General features: G+C 41.6%; 1 protein-coding gene across 4 annotated transcripts in view; it reads right to left on the reverse strand.

Annotated features, from left to right (window-relative positions):
* Nucleotides 1–22,157, reverse strand: part of MAP2K5 (mitogen-activated protein kinase kinase 5) — a 272,012-nt gene that overhangs the window by 18,067 nt on the left and 231,788 nt on the right. For all 4 annotated transcript variants that reach the window (XM_017851086.1, XM_017851085.1, XM_017851084.1 and 1 more), the window contains 2 exons: nt 21,050–21,111; nt 18,013–18,058 (listed from right to left, as the gene is read on the reverse strand). In XM_017851086.1, the coding sequence (XP_017706575.1) occupies nt 18,013–18,058; nt 21,050–21,111 (108 nt within the window). The remainder of the gene's footprint in view (nt 1–18,012; nt 18,059–21,049; nt 21,112–22,157) is intronic.

A 22,157-nucleotide genomic window follows, 5' to 3' on the forward strand; every position in this document is an offset into this window, starting at 1 on the left:
TTCTCCCATTCTGTAGGTTGCCTGTTCACTCTGATGGTAGTTTCTTTCGCTGTGCAAAAGCTCTTTAGTTTAATTAGATCCCATTTGTCAATTTTTGCTTTTGCTGCCGTTGCTTTTGGTGTTTTAGACATGAAGTCCTTGCCCATGCCTATGTCCTGAATGGTACTACCTAGATTTTCTTCTAGGGTTTTTATGGTATTAGGTCTAACATTTAAGTCTCTAATCCATCTTGAATTAATCTTCGTATAAGGGGTAAGGAAAGGATCCAGTTTCAGCTTTCTACTTATGGCTAGCCAATTTTCCCAGCACCATTTATTAAATAGGGAATCCTTTCCCCATTTCTTGTTTCTCTCAGGTTTGTCAAAGATCAGATGGCTGTAGATGTGCGGTATTATTTCTGAGGATCTTTTTTTTTTTTTTTGAAGCAGAGTTTCACTCTTGTTGCCCAGGCTGGAGTGCAATGGCGCGATCTCGGCTGACTGCAACCTCTGCCTCCCAGGTTTAAGCGATTCTCCTGCCTCAGCCTCCAGAGTAGCTGGGATTACAGGGTGCCCCCACCACGCCCGGCTAATTTTTGTATTTTTAGTAGAAATGGGGTTTCACCATGTTGGCCAGGCTGGTCTTGAACTCCTGACTTCAGGTGATCCGCCCAGCCTCCCAAAGTGCTGGGATTACAGGCATGAGCCACCACGCCTGGCCAACGAGATACCATTTTGCCACTGATTGGGTTGGCAAGGATTAAAATCTGATAATTTCATATCAGAAGAAATGAAGAAGAGTTAACATTCTCATATCCAGTATACAAAGATGTATACATAGAGACACGGGCACTGTCTTAATAAAAAAAAAATCTGGAAATGGTCAAAATATTCTATGACAGGGTCCTGGATAAATAAATATGATACATACATAGTATGGAATACTATGCAGCCATTAAGAATGAGGTTGATCTTTATATTATATGGAAAGACCTCAATGACATACTAAGTAAAAAAGCAAGGTGCAGAATAAAAAGAATTAAAAATTCTAGAAGGATACACAAGCTACTATTAACAATACTTATCTCTAGAGATTGGGGCTGGAGGATATGGTATGGAGGATTGGAAGGAGACTAACTTCTTACTGTATATCCTTCTGTACTGTGTTTTTTTTTTTTTTTTTTTGAGACAGGGTCTCCCTTTGTCACCCATGCTGGAGTGCAGTGGTATGATCATGGCTCACTGCATCCTCGATCTCATGGGCTCAAGTGATCCTCTCATGTCAGCATACTGAGAAGTTGGGACTACAGGCAGTGCCACCATGCCCAACTAATTTTTAAATCTTTGTAGAGACAGGGTCTCACTATGTTGCCCAGGTGGGTCTTGAACTCCTGGGATAAAGTGATTCTCCTGCCTCAGTCCTCCAAGAGCTAGAATTATAAGCATGTTCCACCATGTCTGGCCAAATTTTTAATCATAATTTAAAAACTAGTTTTAGCAAATAAATGATGATGATGGCAGGAATAAACATTGCTTATGAACCTATTATTTTTCAACTACTATGTTAAGTGCTTATGTGCTTCACCTTATTTGCCTTTTCTCAAAAACAGAAACAGTAAATTGGTCACTATTATCCCCCTTGCCATGTGGGTACTAAAGTTTCCAGGGGTGAAGTAACTTGCTCAAGGTGACTCTCTTACCCATCTACCTTCAATAATGAAGCAGAGTATTTACAAAATAGAGAAATACTTTGCAAACTTAAGACAGCCTGAGGCCACCTTCCTGGGCACAGCCTGCATAACCTGGCAATGATTCAAGGAGGTGAAGGGAAGGCAGGACAAAAGGCTGCTGACTGGCTGAGGCCAAATCAAATTTCTGGAAACATCTTATCTCCATATAAAAAACGGGGAGAAGGCTGGGCGCGGTGGCTCAAGCCTGTAATCCCAGCACTTTGGGAGGCCAAGACGGGCGGATCACGAGGTCAGGAGATCGAGACCATCCTGCCTAACACGGTGAAACCCCGTCTCTACTAAAAAATACAAAAAACTAGCCGGGCGAGGTGGCAGGCGCCTGTAGTCCCAGCCACTCAGGAGGCTGAGGCAGGAGAATGGCGTAAACCCGGGAGGCGGAGCTTGCAGTGAGCTGAGATCTGGCCACTGCACTCCAGCCTGGGGGGACAGAGCAAGACTCCGTCTCAAAAAAAAAAAAAAAAAAAAAAAACGGGGAGAAGTCCTGGGGACCCCAGAGCTATACATTGTTTAAGTAAATAATGCTTGCAACCAGGGACTCAAATATATAAAGCGAGTAGTTCCCTAATTAAATATAAATTAATATCAAAGGCAACACACTTGCAGTTCCATGAAGAGGAAGCTGTCTGAGATCAGCAGAATTTCAAGGTGAGAGCAGGGGCTGAGAAATATCCAGAACAGTCTCCACACCTTAGGACGGTGCTGTGCCAAGTAAGTTTACTGTCTTCTCATTCCTCCATTTTTCCCAATTTTATTAAGAGCCTTATTATTTTTGGGTAATAGACTGCAGTAACATTTTTAAATGCTAGATTTTATTTGTCCTAGGGTCTGCCAGCACATGCTGTAATTAAAATGTTGATTAGTAAACAGTTTAAATATATGACAGACAATGCAGTTAAGGCCTACAGTTAGTTCAATATGTGATTTAGATTTGCCATTTAAAAAATCTCATTTAAATTTTGCATACATTAATCACTACCATACTTCAAGGTTCTGATATCCACCTGACTACAATATTAAAATAAAACTTGCTGCCCCAGGGAAATCCTACTTATTCTTAATTGTTTCGAGGCTTTGATGGGCTTTTAATCTAAGATTAATTTATGCAATTTTAAATAACTCTTCTTATGATTAATAAGCTTGAAAATTAAAAGGAGTCTAAAGCAATTATAATGAGCATTTGGTCATAACCTCATTAGAAGAAGGAGTGAAGGATACAGCACTGGAATTCTTACAAGACTACAATTTAAGGTTACTTTTAGAGAAGTCAGACATAGTTCCTGAAATTGCAAAGGCAGGTTAGCAAAGGTCAGTGTTAAAATGATGGCTAGCTAGATTAGCATACTAATGATTTTCCCTGATAGTGACAGAAAGGACACAGAAAAGAAGATGCAGAAAGAGAGACAAGTCACATGCTGCCAAGCAGCTACAAGCGCTGAACTCGTTTCCCATTCTTTTGGCTAGAGACCTTCGCAAAATCTGAGAAACAGCCAAAGGGTTAGGACATTCCTATGCACGAATCAGCTTCAGCCAGAGGGTCTGGCCCACCTGGGGCAGGCGGAATCAGTCCTGTTGTCTGCCCTGCCTGCCTATCTGTCTATTATGGACCAGCCACTTCCCTGCTTAAGAACCAACAAGAGCTTCCAACTGCCCCACAACTCTCTGGTGTGGACAGCCGTTACAGATCACACTGGCCCCATGCAGCTAACTTTACCCCATCATTTCCAAGGGTCTTTCTTGCTTTGGCCAGGGTGGGTTCTTCACTGTCCTCGTTCCCTCCGGTCTCAGCCTGTGCCATTTTCTCTCCCTGGAATGTCTTCCCTCTTGTTATTAGCAGTGATGATGATGATAATGACAATGACGATAAAAATGGTTACCATTTATTGAACACTTATTTTATGCCAGACACTGTGCTAAGTGTCTAACATTTTTATCTCACTTGAATTTCACGCTTTGCGATACTCTATTTTTGTAGGTAAGGAACCCAGAGGTGGGGAGCGTTCAGTAACATGCTGCAGGATGGACAGCTAGGAGAGGAAGGGAGAGGGAGGGGAGAAGTTGGCTTTCTGTTGTACCACGACTTTCCAAATTCTGTACTCGGGCCGGAGCCAGGCATCCTCACTGACTACTATGGCCCCTCGGCTACTGTTCCCTGAGCTCCCGCACCACCCAAGCCAGCAGCTTGGCACTCATCATTCCTTCTCTAAATGCTGCCAATAGGCATGTCTAGTCTGCTCCTGAGGACGCAGATGTTTCTTTTTTTTTTTTGAGATGGAGTCTCACTCTGTCGCCTGGGCTGGAATGCAGTGGCCGGATCTCAGCTCACTGCAAGCTCCGCCTCCCGGGTTCACGCCATTCTCCTGCCTCAGCCTCCCGAGTAGCTGGGACTACAGGCGCCCGCCACCTCGCCCGGCTATTTTTTTGTATTTTTTTTTAGTAGAGACGGGGTTTCACCGTGTTAGCCAGGACGGTCTCGATCTCCTGACCTCGTGATCCGCCCGTCTTGGCCTCCCAAAGTGCTGGGATTACAGGCTTGAGCCACCGCGCCCGGCCATATGTTTCTTATATTCTTTCTGAACCCATCAAGGCACCTCACAGACCTGGACAACAAATACTTGTTGATTAACTGGTTTACAATAATTCTCTCCAACAAGATGCTCATTACGTTTTACCGATAATAACGGGCAGACATGAAAAGTTACAGCTTCCAGTGAGTGGGAAGGAATGTGCTTCATCTTGTTTGGATTTTCAACCACAGAGACTGCTCCAAGAGACTACCAATTCAGTGTACGCCAACTGCAAACATTCGACATACATATAATTTATTCTAAGTCACATTAAGCTTCCCTAAACACATGTATCTTCCAAGAGGCAACAAGCTGGAAATACCCAGGAACATCAGACAGATGAGGAAATTATGACCCAAAGAGGCTGAATGACCTCATGTCCCACGTATGTCTCCCACTTCATAGTTTACAAACACCTTCATAAACTCTATCTTCTATAAGTTAAAAAAAAAAACCCCAACAACTAAAAGCCCCGTGTGAGGTTGGTATCATTACCCCATTTTACAGATGAAGCAGCTCAGGCTCAGATGGGCTAAGTAAATAGCTGCTGCTTGCCCAGTTTCCTAGAGGTAGTGCCTGTACTTGAAGCTATATTTTCTGATATCCAATTCAATCTCTTTCCGGTTTCCCAGGTTGCTTCTTGGCTCACATTCACACGATAGACGGATTTTCAAGCTTTGAAAGACCATCCTTAGCCTCTCCAGGCTTTACACACAACACGTCCTGTCAGTTGTCAGATCACAAACCCTTCTACCTTTCCACTCCTTCCATCAAGGTCATAGGATGAGCGAGGTCATGGCTCCATGCCAGGGCCCCTGTTGCCCCCACGCCTCCAGCACCTGTGTTGGGGTGTGGACATCTGTGGGTTGTCTTCTCCTCGCTGTTTCCCCTCTCCCTTCATGATGGACCCTGATTGTTTGGCTTCCTGTTTGTGTGACCTGACTACTTTGTATGTATGATGGATTTGTGTTTGCTGGATTAGTGTCTGATAGCCCTCTGTATTCCCTATAGCTGTGCCACTTAAGTAGTTGTCCTGTGAACTGCTTGCTGCTGGCCTGCAATGAGACAAGTAGCCTTGCTGCAATGTGAACCGCATGCAGCTTCCTTCATTCACAAAGTTTTGCTCCAAAAAAAATGTCAGCTGAACTAAACAGAATGTTTTCAGACTGGCTTGATTTATATCCTGCCACAAATTCCTTATCTTCCTGTGTTTAAGAAACAGTTTGGGGCCGGGTGCGGTGGCTCACACCTGTAATCCCAGCACTGTGACAGGCCCAGGCAGGCGGATCACTTGAGGTCAGGAGTTTGAGACCAGCCCGGGCAACATGGGGAAACCCCGTCTCTACTGAAAATACAAAAATTAGCCAGACATGGTGTTGTTCATGTGTAGTCCAGGAAGGGCAGGTGCTGAGTTAGGAGGATCACCTGAGCCTGGGAGATTGAGGCTGCGGTGAGCCAAGATCGTGTCACTGCACTCCAGCCTAGGTGACACAAGACCCTGTCTCAGGGAAAAAACAACAAACAAACAAACTACCATAGGTGCACAGCCCATACTCCGAGTTCAGCTAAACTCTAACACCTCTGCACATACAATGTGCTCAGTAAAAAGTTTGTTGAGTTAAAGGTAATTTCTCCCAAACTCGAGGAACATCATTTCTTGGAAGTTGCCCATTTCTATACCCATGATGGCAGAAGTGGAAAGGTGGAAAGGTTTGTGACCAGACAGCTGTCAGGACACACTCTGCCCTCAGTTTTTGCCAAAACCAAAACAACAATGATTACATAAATTCTAACAGCTTCCCCTCAGATAACCAACTAACAGACCAGGGCAAACTGTTGGTAATTACTTTCTCTTTTGTGTTTTGTCTCTACTGAGGTTCCGGCTTCAACCAGGCCCCCCGCTGCCTGGGGATGGGTGGAGAGTGTGTGCAGCCATCTGCTCTCTGCCTCGACCATGGCCCTGCGGATGCAGCCAGTGGCATCAAGGTGGAAGGGACCATCGGGAGGGAGTTGAGCAAAGCATTCTACCGGGGCTCTGGCTTCACAAGCACACTCTGCTGAAATCCTACAAGTTTCTCTGCATGGTCCTGTATCTGTATTTAGCTTTGTTTTTCTAACTGCAAGAAATAGTTTGAGTTAGCGGAAATTCTCTAAACCACAATAACAATCCTCTGCCTACTATGCAACAATGGGTATAGCTCTGATGTTGTGCAGTAGGACAGTCCTGTGTTCTTCCTGGCTGTGTGACTCTAGGCAAGGAAATTAACCTCTCTGAGCCCCAGTTTATGTATCAATAAAATGGGAGTAAGAATAATCCTTATAGTGTTCATGTGAAGGTCAAATGAGATAACTCAGATGAAAGAATGCCCTAACTTGTTTAAAATGTTTTCTCTTATATAATAAATCCATTTTCTAAAGATTATAAAACAGGATCCTTTCTGGATTCATCTTCAGCCCCAAGTTAGGTGCAATTGTTAGTTCAATCTCTTCAAGTTTGTTTAGAGAAAATAAATTGTAGTATGAATACTGGCTAGTGTGGCTATTAGAGGCTCTGGTACTTTTCCTTATGATACAAGCTGCCTTTCACACGTCTGTGCAGAAAATATTCTCACATAAATACCCAAATGTCCGTGGGTCCCAGCTCACCTGTCACTCCATTCTCAAAGCCTCCCCAGACACCCCTAATGGAAATTCATTTCACCTGTTAAATTCATATCATTTTAATTCAATGACCATTTATTTGAGCATTCTACTCAGGCTGGAGACTGACGCTAGACGCTAAGGATACAAGGATACAAAGATAAGACATGATCTCTTCCTCGAGGGGTTGTGGTCTCCTTTATTGACTGTTACCACAAGTTGCTGCCACAAGTGCGAGGAGTGCACTAATAGAAGTATTAGGGTGAAGGGTGACATGCAAAAGGAAGTCCTCAACCCAACTGAAGCACGCTTAGGAAAACTTCACAGAGGTTGTGCCAGTTGGGTCTCGGAGGTGGAGTAGAAGTTCACCATCTGGTGGTGAGGAAACAGCACAAGCAAAGACATGACTGTGTGAGGATGCCTCACGCGTCTGGGGACTGCCAGAGTTTGGAGCACAGGACTCCACAGGAGTGGCCTGAGGTGAATGGGTAGGCGAAGGTGGGAGGAGAAGGTGAGGGAGGGTCTCTGGCGATTCTCGCATTCTATCCTGTGCTTGGTTGTGTCCACCCTCACCTTCCTCACTGGACTGTGAGCTGGCTGGGGGGTGGGACTTGGGGCTGACATGCTGCCTCCTCGGCGTCAGGCAGGATACTGGGCACAGAGTGGATGCTAAGACATAAAAATGGCGAGTGCAGACTGAAATGCACCTCTGTGATTCCCACATCGGCTTCTCTCCCTTTCTCACAACAGTAGAAAAGGCTTCTGAAATACAAATCTGCACCAGACGTGCAGGGGGTTATAATTCAGCCGGTCCCCTAAAAGCCATCCTTACACCTTCCTTTGGTGCTTAACCCACTTTCCAGATGATGCAGCACTGCTGCCTACACAGGAGATCTGAAAAGGGGGCCATTTCTGAAGGCAGGAAGGAGACAGCGCCCAGCCGAAGCTCTGCTGACCTCCCTGACGGGGGGAGGAAGTCTTGTTTTGGAGAAAGGACTTTCCAATGCAGAGCTGGTGCCACAGGCCCTGCATAAACCAGCATTCCAGGGTTGCCGATCTGCCTTCCCCAGAGTTACAGCAAGAGTATTCCAGAGGCAAAGCTGTGGCTTAAAAAAAAGTCATGTTTAATTTAAAAATTAGAAACTGGAGCAGGCTGTGAGCACAGGGGTTGATTGAAACAAAATTTAAATTCCTGTCAAGCCCATTTAAACACGGGGGCCCTTCATAGACAATTAGCTGCTCCCTGTGAATGCTGAATAAACTCAGGCCTGGTCACTGTGAGAAGAGAGGCACCTACTGTGAGGCGCTGAAAAAAAAAATTAACTAAAATCAGGCTGTATGAAATATTTAGCCTTCCAGTATATCACAGGGGTTTGAAAGTGTAAACAAGACAAAAATCGATTCCTCGGTGCCCTCAAATCAATCCCCCAAAATGGTTAGGGCATCTGTTTCTGCTAAATTTTGTTTACATCGGCAGATTTGCCTTAATTGCAGTTGTTTATCTCTCATTGTCCCTGGGGCCCTAATCTCCCGATTACTAATACTTAACACTCATTTCACATCTAAAGCTACTTCTAATCCTCAACAGGTTTGGGGGGGCTCTTAAAATTATTGAAACTGCAGAGGCGGGAGACACTGCCTCTTTGTGAAAGGAACATTTTCTTATCTACTACCAGCTGGGCCCAATCATCACCAGGGATGGCGACAACAAAGGTGCTAAAAGGCTCTTCCACAATGACTGCTGCTCCACTGGGGATTCAGAGGAGAAAAAAGAGCTTTGATGGAAAAATCTGAACAAGAGGCTAAAGCAGTCCAGCCAAATAAAGTTACTGTCATAATCAAATGCTGTCAATCACCATGAAAATCCAATTAAAAATGTTTCAGCACAGCCCTCTTAAGTGGAAAAAATGTACCCTATTTATACAAATTTTTGTCAACTCCACACCAATCCCACAATTAGAAAGTCCTGCTATTAATTGAATCCCCCTCCCCCTCAAATTTAGAAAGAGATGCAGGCCATTCAGAAGCCTTCTGAGGAAGCTAAGACACACACAGGCTAACAATTAAGAGTTAATCGGGTTACATTTGAAAATTCCATTTTCATTTGTGTCAAGGGAACCTTTGCACAAATAAATGAATGGTACCTATTCTCCTACTTCAGAATCAGTGACCATTTATATGAAGAGAACAGAGAAACGGTAAACCAGGATACTGGAAAGAAACTAGTCCACGCTCCAGCAAATGTCTCTCGGTAGACCAAGGCCTAATGTTTAATTCTAATCTTGAAAATTAAATAGAGGACGGTAGGCCCAAATGTCTCCACTGCCTTTCTGTAGTCTCTAAATGGCCAAGTGAACCTCAAATTATCTGCAGGCAGATTTTGCCCCTCAAATAACTCTGTATCTGAAACCACAAGACTCATAATCCCCAAAGGTCTCTCTCAAAACTGCTACAAATTAAAAAGCAAACAACCCATTAAACAAATCCAGCTGGTACAACTGTAAACAGGAGCTTTCTAATATTTTCCCCAGCTCTTAAAATTCCTGGTTAGAATGGTTAATAATTGATAAGAACTGCATCCATTTATCGGTGTGTACTCAAAGGAAAACAACTTTGCTACCTTCAACAACAATTCCCAAATCCCAGGGACTAGCTTTAGGATCCTTTTATATTTCTCCCACAAACGGCTGAATGTCTCTCGTCTTTTTCAACTGAATCCGTTATTCCCAAGAGCTGGGAAGTGGGTGGCATGCATCTGATGTGCAGACAGATAAAAACCTTTGGGTCCCCTGTCATCAATCTAACAGGCAAAGATGGTGCTAGCCAGGAGGTCTCCTCTAGGTTTTGGCTCTCTAATAACCTCTGGATGTGGAGTTACTTGCTTGAGGTAAATTCTCAAGTGGTCAGAATGCATGCCAAAGATCATACGTGCTGCCTATCACCACCTGGTTAGCACCTCCTAGCTCTGCCCATACATCCAGAGTGGGATGGCTAAACACTGGAGCTGGTTTTGATTGGTAATCCTCATGCTATACTGGTTGTTAAATGTTTTGGATATTATCCCTGTATTCAAATATTCAATATTCAAATATTGCAATATCCTAGAAATTTTATTATTTTGGCACCAAATTTTCTAACCCAGATGATCTCTCCTAGCAGGAAGTCAAACAAAAACCTTTTTTATCTGGCCACATATTCTAGTGTGGCCACCCTAATTTACACTGCATACTGTAATGTCCAGGGATTGCTTGTTCTTGGATTGGTTTCTTCAGCTTTACTCTGAGTTCCTGGAGAACCAGATATATGTCTTGTTTGTCTTTATCTGTTCAGTGTTTACTTTATCTGTACAGTGTTTTACTGGATTGGATTAGAGAGAATAGCATGTGCAACCAACACTGTTTTGCCTAAATGACAGCAGACTAGGATAGGCACTGAATTATAAGATCATGATCCTCCTTCAAGGAACTTACAACCTAGTGGAAGAAAAAAGGTATTAAACCAGTGAGTTTCCCCTCTGGCTGTCCTTGTAATCACCTAGAGAGCTTTAAAGGTTAAAAAAAAAAAAAAAAAAAAATTACCTGCTCCCTGGCCAGAGCTTCTTTGATCCGGGTTGGGATCCAGGCATTTTTTTGTTTTGCCTTTTAAACCTCTGAGGTGACTCTGATGAGCTGCTAGGGTTGAGAGCTGCTGTACTACATGGACTAACTTGTGGCCATAAGATGAAGATACAATTAGATGCTGCTCCAACCTAGACACAATACATGCTGAAGGGCTTCAGAGAAGGGAGCACACAACTGTGAAGGCGAAGAGTAGGGAAAAGCCGCAGGGAGGAGGACCAAGACCTTCCAAGGGAGGGGAGAGGAGGTTCTTTTAGGCTGAGGGCACCACTCAAATAACAGAAACTTTTAATGAGCTGAGTCATGGCCAATGAGGAACTAATGTGTAACGTACTTTAAAGACCCACCTTAGCCTCCCCACTGCTGCGAGCTGCTGCGAATCTGGCATGGCACTGAAGAGCAGCCCGACTGATCCACTTTACTCATCCAAGATAACCAAACTCTTCCTGTGTTCAATGAATGCTACACAGCTTCACTGTGCGTTGAAACAAGGTACTGGGAAGATGACAGTCCAATAAAACACGAAAGAGGCATTACAGACATGAGTTCAAATAACTACAATCTTAAACAGGCAAGTCATCACTATACTAAGAGATCTGACTTGACTGATGGAGGAAAAAAGTTATGCTTAACTGGGAAATTAAAACTGTCAGATCACCATGATCAAGGAATGACAGACTTTATCTATATCTCGCTTGCTATGTGCATGTATATAAAGACATATACATACACACACATATTTATCTGCTAAAGTCTTGTGAAAAGATTAAGTGGTCACATCTATGGAAAAACAAAGCCTGTTTTCTTAGGGTTATAATCTCTCTGTTCTTGCTGAAGTGCTAATGTGTCATCAAAAATTCAAATTAAAGCTGTCTGATTTAGTGCGATCTCAAGTATCCAGACAGTGATTCTGCCGTTGTAATTATGTGCAATTAAAAAGGTAAAATCAACTTCTTTACTAGTGGGTTCCTCTTTATAAGCAGACACAAACAGATTATTTTAATGGTCTTCAGAACTTAAAAAAAAAAACCCATGGTTATCAGCTGGACCCTATGTGGGGCCCCCTTGCTGTTGTGATGACTTTTGTGCATGATGGAAATATTCAGTTGAAGTTACAATCCCAGCCAGTATTTCTCACTGCAAATTCTGGGTGGCATAGCTAATGAGCTACCTCCAAATGAACAACTGAAAACAAAATGATGTTTACAAGAATGAGTGGCCAGACACATTAGGAGTCTGGCCCTAAAGGTTCATTTTAAAACACACTCCATATGACACAGGTAATAGCTATCTGTAGTGAACTACATTCAAGTTCACAATTTATGAACCATCATTAATATTTTAAAAAGCTTAGATTTTTGCAAGCACAGGGTGGATGAGCACTTTCTAAGGGCGCTATGGAAATGCACCTTTCTTCACATTTGTGCTCAGGGCACAGGTAAGCCCCGGACCAAAATAAACCAAAACTTATCTTTGGCACGTTTAGTAGAATGTGGTGATCATTTCGAATTGATCTGAGCCCAATGTTTCTAGTAAGCAGTAACAGGTAAGAAATCCCCCTATCCTTCTGCTAACCACAAAGGATCATGCTGCTCTCACAGAGGTAAGATCCTTTTCCATCTTTCCTCGTAACTGCCCTAAGACTTGCTGGGGACCCCCTTGTTTACCTGCCTTCATAAGACCTCAGAACCCTCCCTTTTCTTTGAGCCATTCCTCAGTAATAAACACTCTCCCTACTTCAATAGCCTAAATAAAATCACCTTCTTAATTGTCCAGTGCATTTTGTCTTTTATAGCGGTCAGAAGATTTGGGTCTAATAAAGAAACAAAGCCATTTGGTGTGAAGCCCAAAGTCACACTGGAACTTGAGTGCTGGACAGACAAAAATCTAACATCATGGTTACCCAGATTTTTAAAAGGATCATGCAGATGTGCAATTTATCATATACCTTGATTAATTGAGAGAACAACCATCCATACTATCTGAAAATGTAATTACAATCAGGTTTGGAAAAGCAGAAAAGCTACCAGTGACAATTTAATTTAGAGGAGTTAAGTTAACATCTCTTAGCAAGTAATTAAATGTTTAAACAGATTTTTCTAGAGCAGTTTGGTGTTTATTGGCCCCCAAACATTACCACCTCTTATACATAAAGGCTTAGCTGAGAAATGAGATGCCTTCAAGTTTGCAGCTGCTAGGATGACATGAAGGAAAAAAATCCAAAAGTACTATTCTGATTTTAACTGATACCCCACCTTCTGGACCCACGTCAGCTTGGTGTATTTCCAATGCCACTATTTACTTGCTTTCTAAGCAAAATGTCAAATTTCAATTGCAAACTGCATCCTGTGTTTCTTTTTAGGTGCCTGGATTGAAAACCAAACCTGAGGAAATGCTAAACGCCTTTAAAGGATGCCCTACTCTGGAATGTACAAGGAAATGCACAAAATAACAGGCATTACTAGAACCTAAGGAGAAAACCCATGTTTTTAAACAATTACTAAAGCAGTATAGTAATAGCATAAAGACAATTTCTTCGCCAGCTTGTTTCTCTGAAATTCTCTCTGCCACTGAACAGCTAGAACAGATAATAACTATTAGTAAATCAAACTCCTCTGCAATATCCAGCTGTGCCTCACACATTTACATACAGATAGAATGGGTATATGTTTTTAATATGTATGTGATACGTACTTTTACCACAGCCGAAGTGCATGCTACAAAGGAGGGGGAGAATGGGAATCAGATCAGCATGAGATAATAAAGTGGCCTAGATAAAGTATTAGCCAGCGATTGATCTCAAACCGGGATGCCGCTTCTTCTGACCTGATTACTTACTATGCATAGATTCCATTAAATAGAGCTTAGACATGGAAAGCTTCTGGAAACACTCTAAATGCATAGAAAGATCTACCGTACTCTGAGCCCAAATTGTAACTGTGTGGGTGCCCACAGCCCACACTTTCCCTGCTCAAGTTAAGGCCCACAGTCAGGCTAGGCAGGGAGGTTAAAGGGCTGCCTGACAGCTGGTGCAAAGCCCTGCTGAACCCCACAGAAAGCACCCCACCCCCACCCCCAAGCAGGCAGTTTCCTGCGGAGTGAACAACGCCCTCCCTACAGTCAGCTCCTGGCCAAGTAACTCTAAAGGGCAGAAGCAAGGGAGCTTAACAATCATTGAGGGTCAGGGTCCCCTTTGAAAAATGAAACAGTCATGAATTCCTGTTTTTGGATGAAAAGGCACATCTCCACATGCATAGATAACTTTGGATGTAATTTCTGGGGCTCTGACTTCCTAAAGTCACAGACCATTGGTCAGGGGCTGCCCCCTCGGTTTTGCAGATAAACTGAAGTGGAGAGGGGATGGGGAGTTGGCTGAGGTTATACAGTGAAGCAACGTGGTGGAGGTTCTCCCTGCTAAGTCACATCCTGACTTTAGCTACCAAATAACTCTGAAGGAAGATTAATTCCTCAGAAGGAATTCCTTGTGGTTTAGAGAAGCGAATGGTGTATACAGTAATGTCTCACATATCCCTTTTATTTCAAAATATTTAAACACAGAAGTTGAATAGTAAAACCAACCTGAACCCCCATCTTAATGCTCTCATCTTAAGCTGTCTTTGTTCCTGAGTTTAAGGGTCTGATTTTTATGTTTTAGGATCCTTCATTTTGATTACTGACAATTAAGGGAAAATTTCTCTACCATCTTTGCATTATTGCTGTCTCCCTTCTTGCTGCAGTCCTACCAATCCTTTCCGACTGGCAAGGGGCTGGCTTTTTCCCACATAAGCCATGGAATCCCTGCATTGTCTGAAGCCTGCTGAGCATTCTGTCTGCTACCTCCTCAGGGTCTCCACTGTCTGAAAATTTGTCCCTAAGTTTATTGGTCCCAGTTCACAGAGCTGGGGCAGCGCTGACACAGGTCTTTCCTGTGAGTTGCGGCAGTGTGATTTAAAAGCAGATTCTTTAATAATGGAATCATTATCACAGGAAAAGAATTGGAGGTGGAGGTGGAGGTGGGGGTGGGGTTCTACCTGTCTGGTGTCGGCATGCTGAATGTTCTTGGCTGCCTACATGCTTACTTTACCTTTAAAGCAGGGTTTAAAGCTGACTTCTGATTTCTGCAATTGGCTCTTAAAGAGTTGAAAGTCACAACTTTTCAAGGATGAGGGACCTCCCTATACATGAATGGGAGTCCATTCAAGGTAATTGACTCAAGAAAAAAGATCCATGTGGATAGGTGTGCTGTTTCCAGGGTTCCTTCTACAGAAGTGGAATGTCTTAAGAGATTGCCCAGCTGGTGGTGAATATGTTGCCTATTTGAACTCCACCAGGTTAACGTCGAAGGGGTTTCTGTTCCAGCAGGCACTAGAGGCTTCACATTGCTCTGAAAATGTCTGAGACTGAGATATACCTATGCTTTGTCCATCCTGTTTTCTTTGCCTGGAATGGCCCCTTCAAAGCTCTCTATTAAAATTCACTTCATCCTCCAAAGGCCCCTTTCAAATGCTACCTTCTCTACCCAGTTTTTCCTCATTTCCCCAAGTGGATCTCCACAGAACTCTGCAGTTCTTTTATAATAGTTACTTCATTCTAGTTATCTGTATACTTACTATAGCCCAAAAAGACTATCTGTGTGGCTTCCTCTACTTTATATCTTCTAGAACAAGACTGTGCACAGTGGTCTATCAACTACCAAATTCAATTATTTACTGGGTTCAGAGATCTCTTAGGATGATGTAGATGCTGATGATAAAACTTTTGAGAGAATTTCTGAGGTAGCTTAATGGCTACATGCCAGAAAACCACAGCAGCTCAAATGTTATCCTGGCCTCCCCAAAATGTGAGCATTAAATGAATTTCTTAGTCCAACTTTAAAATACTTCCACTTAGGACATAAAAACCGAAAACCATCATAAGAACAACCACACAAAGTGGAGGGCATAAAATAACTAAACAACTAAATGAGTTCTAACACTGAGATTTAAATGGTCTCCAAATTCTAACCTTGAGTTTTACACTCATCTTTAAGACTGACATGGTCAAAAACTGCCAAGATGATGATTTTATGACTCGATAAGGGGTATTCTGGTATAAACAGTGACCCTATCACCTAAGTGCCCACACTGCATTGCCCAGACCCAGGAGTAAGGGTGATCTGGCCCACCAGTCCTATATTCTAATTTACTTAGGTTGGGATTTGCTGTGTTTGCTGGTCAAGGTCACATCTGGAGTTCATATAAGAGTTCCCAAATAGTGAATTTATAACTTCCAGTATTTCCAGCTGCCCATCTCTTATTTTCTTTCTTTGATTTGGAAATGGAGGCCTACAGGGAAACCTTGACAATCCTGCAGACCTCACATCTGAAGCGGCCCATGCAGCCCATGCTGGTACCCTGCTGGCTGGAGTAACCGTGCTTGGGAGATAAACTGCTCTTTTTGTGAAAGGCACAGGCCCCCACCCAGAGTGACAAATGGGCTCTACAGTTCATGCATTCCAGAGGAGGCTCTCGGCTTCCAGATGGGAGCACCATCAAATAGGTTGTAGGCGGGGAGAGAAAAGGAAAAATTAAAGCCATTAATATGCTGGAAGGAATAAAGAGGCTGGTTCCTTAAGATTGGGCCCCTAGGATGTGGCTCAGGTTCCTTAAGACAAAAGAAAACCCACTTTCTTTCCCATCCCCTATTGGGCCCAGTTTTTGCCCAAAGTCCAGGCAGGGCTCACTCTCTGACCACAGCAGCTTCACATATAGTCTATTGTTCCCTGACTCCTCACTGAGCCCTGCCAAAGCAGTGGTGCCTCACCACTGCTATACCTCTGGGAATGCATTCATTTAAAATCAAACAGTGAGCAGTACTAGAAATAATGTTAAATTAAGTATGGAATGGTGCTTCCTGTGACTACATTTTTCATTGCATTTTATTGATTTATTGATATTTATTAATTAAAAATGTGGGACAGCACACAACAGGGTGTAGAGTTGTAAAGAGATATATCTAAATACCTATGTTCTCTCTCTCTCTCTCTCTCTGTCACACACACACACACACACACACACACACAATCACTCGCTTTCAAGGCACTGAAAGTACTCACCCTTTAGCCTTGTCTTTATGATGTGCCACCCTGGAATGGTGTTCCTTACCAATATATACATCCATATACATTTATGGGTGTATGTGTGATCTGCAGATGTTTTATTTATAAGCGGCCAACTCATTGTAGCATTGAAACATGCATTTACAAACAAATATCTGTTTTATGAAATGTTATTCCTTTGTTTTAATAGCTGAGCTATCCAGCCATAGCATAATAATACACAAGGTAAATGGGTCTCCATCTCTAGAACCTGTTCCAAGTTTTCTCAAATGTGACTAACTGCAAGAATTTTCCAACCATCAAAGAGACCAAAAAAAGAGACCAGTTTATTCTAGACATGAAACCTGCAGAGTTATAAATTGCAGAGGTTTTTAGGGGTGATCTTTAACTTGAAACTACCCTGAAAACTGAGATTTTGCTCTAGGGAACATGAAGGAGGAAAGTACCTTCCTGAAAAGCAGTCATGATGCAAAAAGGAAATGTACTGTTATTTTATATTCAAGGATGAAATCCATATTATACAGAAGTTGGGGCACTGAAACTGTTTATTAGGTTGGAATACAAAGGATGAAAACCTCTGAACTGGTATCTGTAAAATGTGTATTGTTTAAAGAAGGTGAAAGAAAATTGGTAGGAATTTGCTCTGACTGTAGAAATCTAAAGGCAGGGAATGGTATGCAAAACATTAGACAGAACAGACTATAATTATTATTTACTAATGCTCGATCCTAACGTTATTCTAACAGCTTGTGCATTGTCAAATCAACAATCTGCACTAAATAAATGACCATTTGGGAATTGTTAGGAGCATCTCTCTTCCTCTCCCTGCTTGACTAAAAACTGTCATTTGCAATCAAAGAAAGCTGCCTTGGAGCTGAGAACACAGCACTCGCAGCCTTGTAGCTGTCTCTTTCTGAGGAAAGACCAAAGATTCATATTAACTTGATCTTTTGCAGCCAGTTTGATTTCATTCTACATGAACCTAAGAGGACTCCATGCCACATTCAGAAATTTTTTGCAGAATTGCACTAAAAACTTATTGCACTGATGATCTTCTGTTAACAATCCTCTGAATTCTAAAAGGTTTAATAGCAAATGAGGATAAAGAGTAACCTACATTAAGTTTGTGACCCTTGATGAGGCAAATGAAAAGAGTTCTGCATTAACTTTCAAAAGGTGGTGGGTTTTAAAAGTAAAACTATTATCTGAGGATATGAGCTTCAAAAACATCTACCCAAATGAAGTAAATAATGTTGCCTTTTCAGAGCCTATGGCTGTTTTAAATTCCATTCTGGACTTTTAAACAGAATGTTAAACATAAATATATAACTGAGAATTCTAATGTAACTAAAAAAATACACTTACCATCAATTCTTCAGGTGCTGGCCTTTCTTTTGGCTGTTTTCGCATACTATAGTGGAGAGAAAAAAACTGCTCATATTATCTGTGTCATTTGTATATTTTTGCTGTAATTTCTACCCATGGCTATTTGTACTGGAATTTGAATGTTTTCAAAATTCATCATGTTCAATTCTCGGCCAAAGTATTAGCATATATTCCCTTTCTTTTATTTTGGTCTTTACTTAATCACATTTCTGGGGGACATTATGAGTAAGAAACAAAAGTTTTTTTCTTACTTTTCATTTAAAAAATATTTTGCAACACAATAAAGAATGAATTTAAACTAAATGTATCCTAATTCTACTTTTGAAGTTAATTTGAAAAAAGCAGCAATATTCTCTTATTGACTCAATTATCAATTTATTTCAAACTTAAATTTACAGAATATCTTTTTTTTTTTTTTGTAATTGGGATAAGACAGTAAGGAAAGAAACATGACTGTAGAGTCAAATGAGAATACATCTCATTCTTTCACTATTACTCCAAATAACAAGAAGTATATAAAACAGGTCGGGAATCTAGATAATGCTACAAAATTACAAGTGGCTTGCTGTAGATTATCTTGACTTGCATTTGTTTTGGCAACAAGGCAAGTTGATAATTAATTAAACCGCTGTGGGACAGCTAAATTTGTTTAAGCTGCTTAAAGAATCACATTCTTCATGCAAAATATTTGTCTTCCATGCATTAGATATAATTAGTAGCTGTAACATGTACTTAGCTATGTGATGAAGCACTCACACATGGGATGGAGGTGACTGTGGGCAGCTGCCTACTTGATGGCTGTATTTGTTCTAAACTCAGAGTGTCCATGGGATAAAGTCATGAAAAGAGATTGCTGCTTCTATCACTTGGAAAAATCACACGGATGCTTTTTTCTTTATATAAGGCATTCTTCTAATAAGCAAGAAGAAAACTCTTCATATAATCTCTGCATTTGCTGACAATACTTTTTTAAAAACAGATTTAATGATCATTTGGTAAACAAGAATTGGAGTTATGAACCATTAATAACATCGAGGACATTTGCCTTCCCTATAAATAACCATATGCACCTCTCAAATACTGCATCCATTAGCAACTAATTCAAGCTGTCTCGCCAGTGGAGTTGGTAACAGTCCTAATCTGACATTCCAAAGTAGCTGTATCTCTTGGGAAAACAAGGCTATTACCCACTATCATTTCTGTTTCGGCTTGACATCTGTGGAAATTTGAATACAGGTTATCCCTCCCTCTGTCTCCATAAAACTTTTAAATAATAGCTGATTAATTTTTTGGACAGGAGGGAGGTGAAGCCTTATCCACTTTTCTCCCTGCTGCTCAGACCAGCCCCACCCCCAGGTTGATCTCAGACCACACAGCGAGATAAGATTAGCGCTGCGATCCTGTCACAAATCCAACATCTCCTCCAGAGCAGAGAGGGTGATGCCCAAACCAGGCGCTCCAGGCAGTAGAGGAATCGCATGGTTTGTGTTTCAATTTTTGCATTTCAAAATGAGGCATTACCATGTGTAAAACACACGGTACACATTACCATGTGTTTTAGGAATTCCATGTAAAGGAAATTAAGAGGGATATATATTTCTGGGTAATGGTTCTAACATCATTAAGGAGCTTCAAAACAGCTCAGGATTCCAGTGTTTAATCAATATGTACACTTTTTTTCCAACATGGCATGCTTTGGAAATAAAATGTTTTCAGAGTAAAAATAGTTTTTAAAAGCTACACTATATTATATAAGTATTTTAAATAAATAGAAACAGTGTTAATAAAATTTTTTTAATTGGGGAGAAAATTTCTTCCCCACATATATTTTCTATGGAATATAAACTGTATGAGACATTTTTATTAAGAGGTAACATGTTACACTTAGTCAAAAAGGTGATAAAGCTTGACATTTATATTAAGGAATATTTCTTGGTTTCCCTTTAGCGTCATCATCAGACGGATCACGGTGGGAGGGGAAGGGGATGGCGCACAATGATTTTGGTTAGCAAGAATCCTGATAGCATTACTTTGCCAGAAACAAGGGTTTCTTTCGGTGGTGTCTGCCCATTCATTTTCCAGCAGTGGACATGACTCTGGGAGAATGAGGACTTTGGTGAAGGAGGGAAAGGAGACCAACGTAGTTAAGAAGGAGTTGCGGTTGGTTTTGTCTCCTGCTTTGAGGACGATGATTCCTATGTTCCTGAATTCCTCCTCTCTCCTGGGTAATTTCTCTGTGCTGGAGTGAGGGAGAGGGCAGGGGAATACCTTGGCCTCCCAAGGTCATATCAGTCCTGCAGGACGAGGGAAGAGGGAAATGATGGTGAAGAGGTAATAAAAGAAAGATGTGGTCTGCTAGGAGGAAAAAGGCAGAAGGCTGGCAAAGAACCTCCTTGGCAGTAAAATGCTTGTTTCTTCAGGTATAAAATGACAAGGAGTTGCCTAGAGGCTCTGAGGGCCCCGTGGCTCTTCTCAGTTCTTTAAGGGTTAAAGTGGGCTGAACTGTTTTCATAGTCTTCCAAATGTCAAATTTCATGAAATGGGACCCCAGTATTGTATTTAAAATACAACCAAAGATAAAAGTTATTTACTGAAAATCCGATGAATTAATAAACTATGCTGTTTCCACTAAGTGACAGACAGTTTTATGGGTAACTTGAGGTTACATTAATAAAAATAAGCTTCGTACGTCTGTTCAATAGGGGCTATAAAATTGTGTATTTCTTTTTTTTAAAAAAGGATGGCAACAGTATCTGTGCTTAAAGAAATATCTTGACTTTCAGCTGTTTATTAAATCAGGAAAAAGGCTCTGAAGTATGCTTATGACCCTTTGTGTAAATAACGTTTACATAATTTAAACAATTTCTTCAGCTTTGCTGCCCCATCTGCCCAAGGCCCCGAAGTCCCTCCTGTCTCCAAAAGGAAGCAGGGAGAGCCATAAGGTCTCACGGAGCTGCCGAGTTAATGGCATGTATCATTTACATTGAGGGCATGGCATGTTTGTAAACGGGCTCACCACTGAGTGATGAAATGTACAAACGGCTCCGAGAACTCTCCAACTGGAAGGACGGGCGAATCCTGGGATGGAGGAAAAACATGTCACCAAAAGTCACAACAGTTCCTTCTCTTTCTTTATATTCCCCATCCACCCATGTGAAGGAGCAGTGTAAAGATGAATACAATGAAAATAAGGCCTCATCCAATTAAAAAGACTGTCTTTACCCTATTCCACACATTTAGGTAAAAATGCCAAATTTTAACCCACACATATTTTACAATGGTGAGAAACATGAGAGCTGAGAGAGAGGGGAGGTGAAAAAAGGACAATGATAGCCACAGGGTAGGAGAGAAGGTAGGGAAAGTGTAAATGAGAAATTAATGATTATTTAAGTAACACACAAATGGTCTTGTAATTAACAAAGAGCTGTGAAATTATTCTTGTGTTGACCTTTGTTTCTTTTACCGGATTTGCTATTTATTTACACTTTCCTTTTTACTTACATTTATTTGTATATTCAACTGCTCTTTACTGTTTGCCCCTAATAGAATAATTTGGATCAGATTTCTTTTTTTTTTTTTTTTTTTACTTGAATAGAAAGGCTTTTATAGGGAAAGCTGTTTCCTGAAAAGGAATTTCAACCTATTTGCCAGTCTAGGCAGACTCCTCATATGAGAAAGCCAGTGAATTAAGGATACAATGAAAAACTCCCAACTTGACCACCAACCAAAACTGGGATGGAGGTGGGAGTCAGTCAAAAAAGCAGAAAACTACACAGCAACAAACCACCACCACCACGCAACACAGAGAGCAAACCTCATTACCGTTAGCAAAGGAAGGCTTTAAGAATTTAGGAGTTTTTCCAAGAATGACAGAGAGCGCCACTGTGTTTATAGTGTAACAGCTCAGGATGTAATGAAATTACACTGCAGAGTACTTTAACAGTCATCTCATTAGACCTACAGTTGGAACAAGAGAGCCACATAAAGTAGGCAGCTGCAAATGACTCCATTCTCATCTATTCTCATTTGCTATTAAAAATACCTTTCGGCGGCTTTTTTCCTCCCTGACATCCCTACACAAAGTGCCCTGCAAAGTATGATACATGCACCTATTTAAATTAACA

This window comes from Rhinopithecus bieti, unplaced genomic scaffold (genome assembly GCF_001698545.2).
Source record: "Rhinopithecus bieti isolate Rb0 unplaced genomic scaffold, ASM169854v2 scaffold_31548, whole genome shotgun sequence".
Classification (NCBI taxonomy): Eukaryota; Metazoa; Chordata; class Mammalia; order Primates; family Cercopithecidae; genus Rhinopithecus; species Rhinopithecus bieti.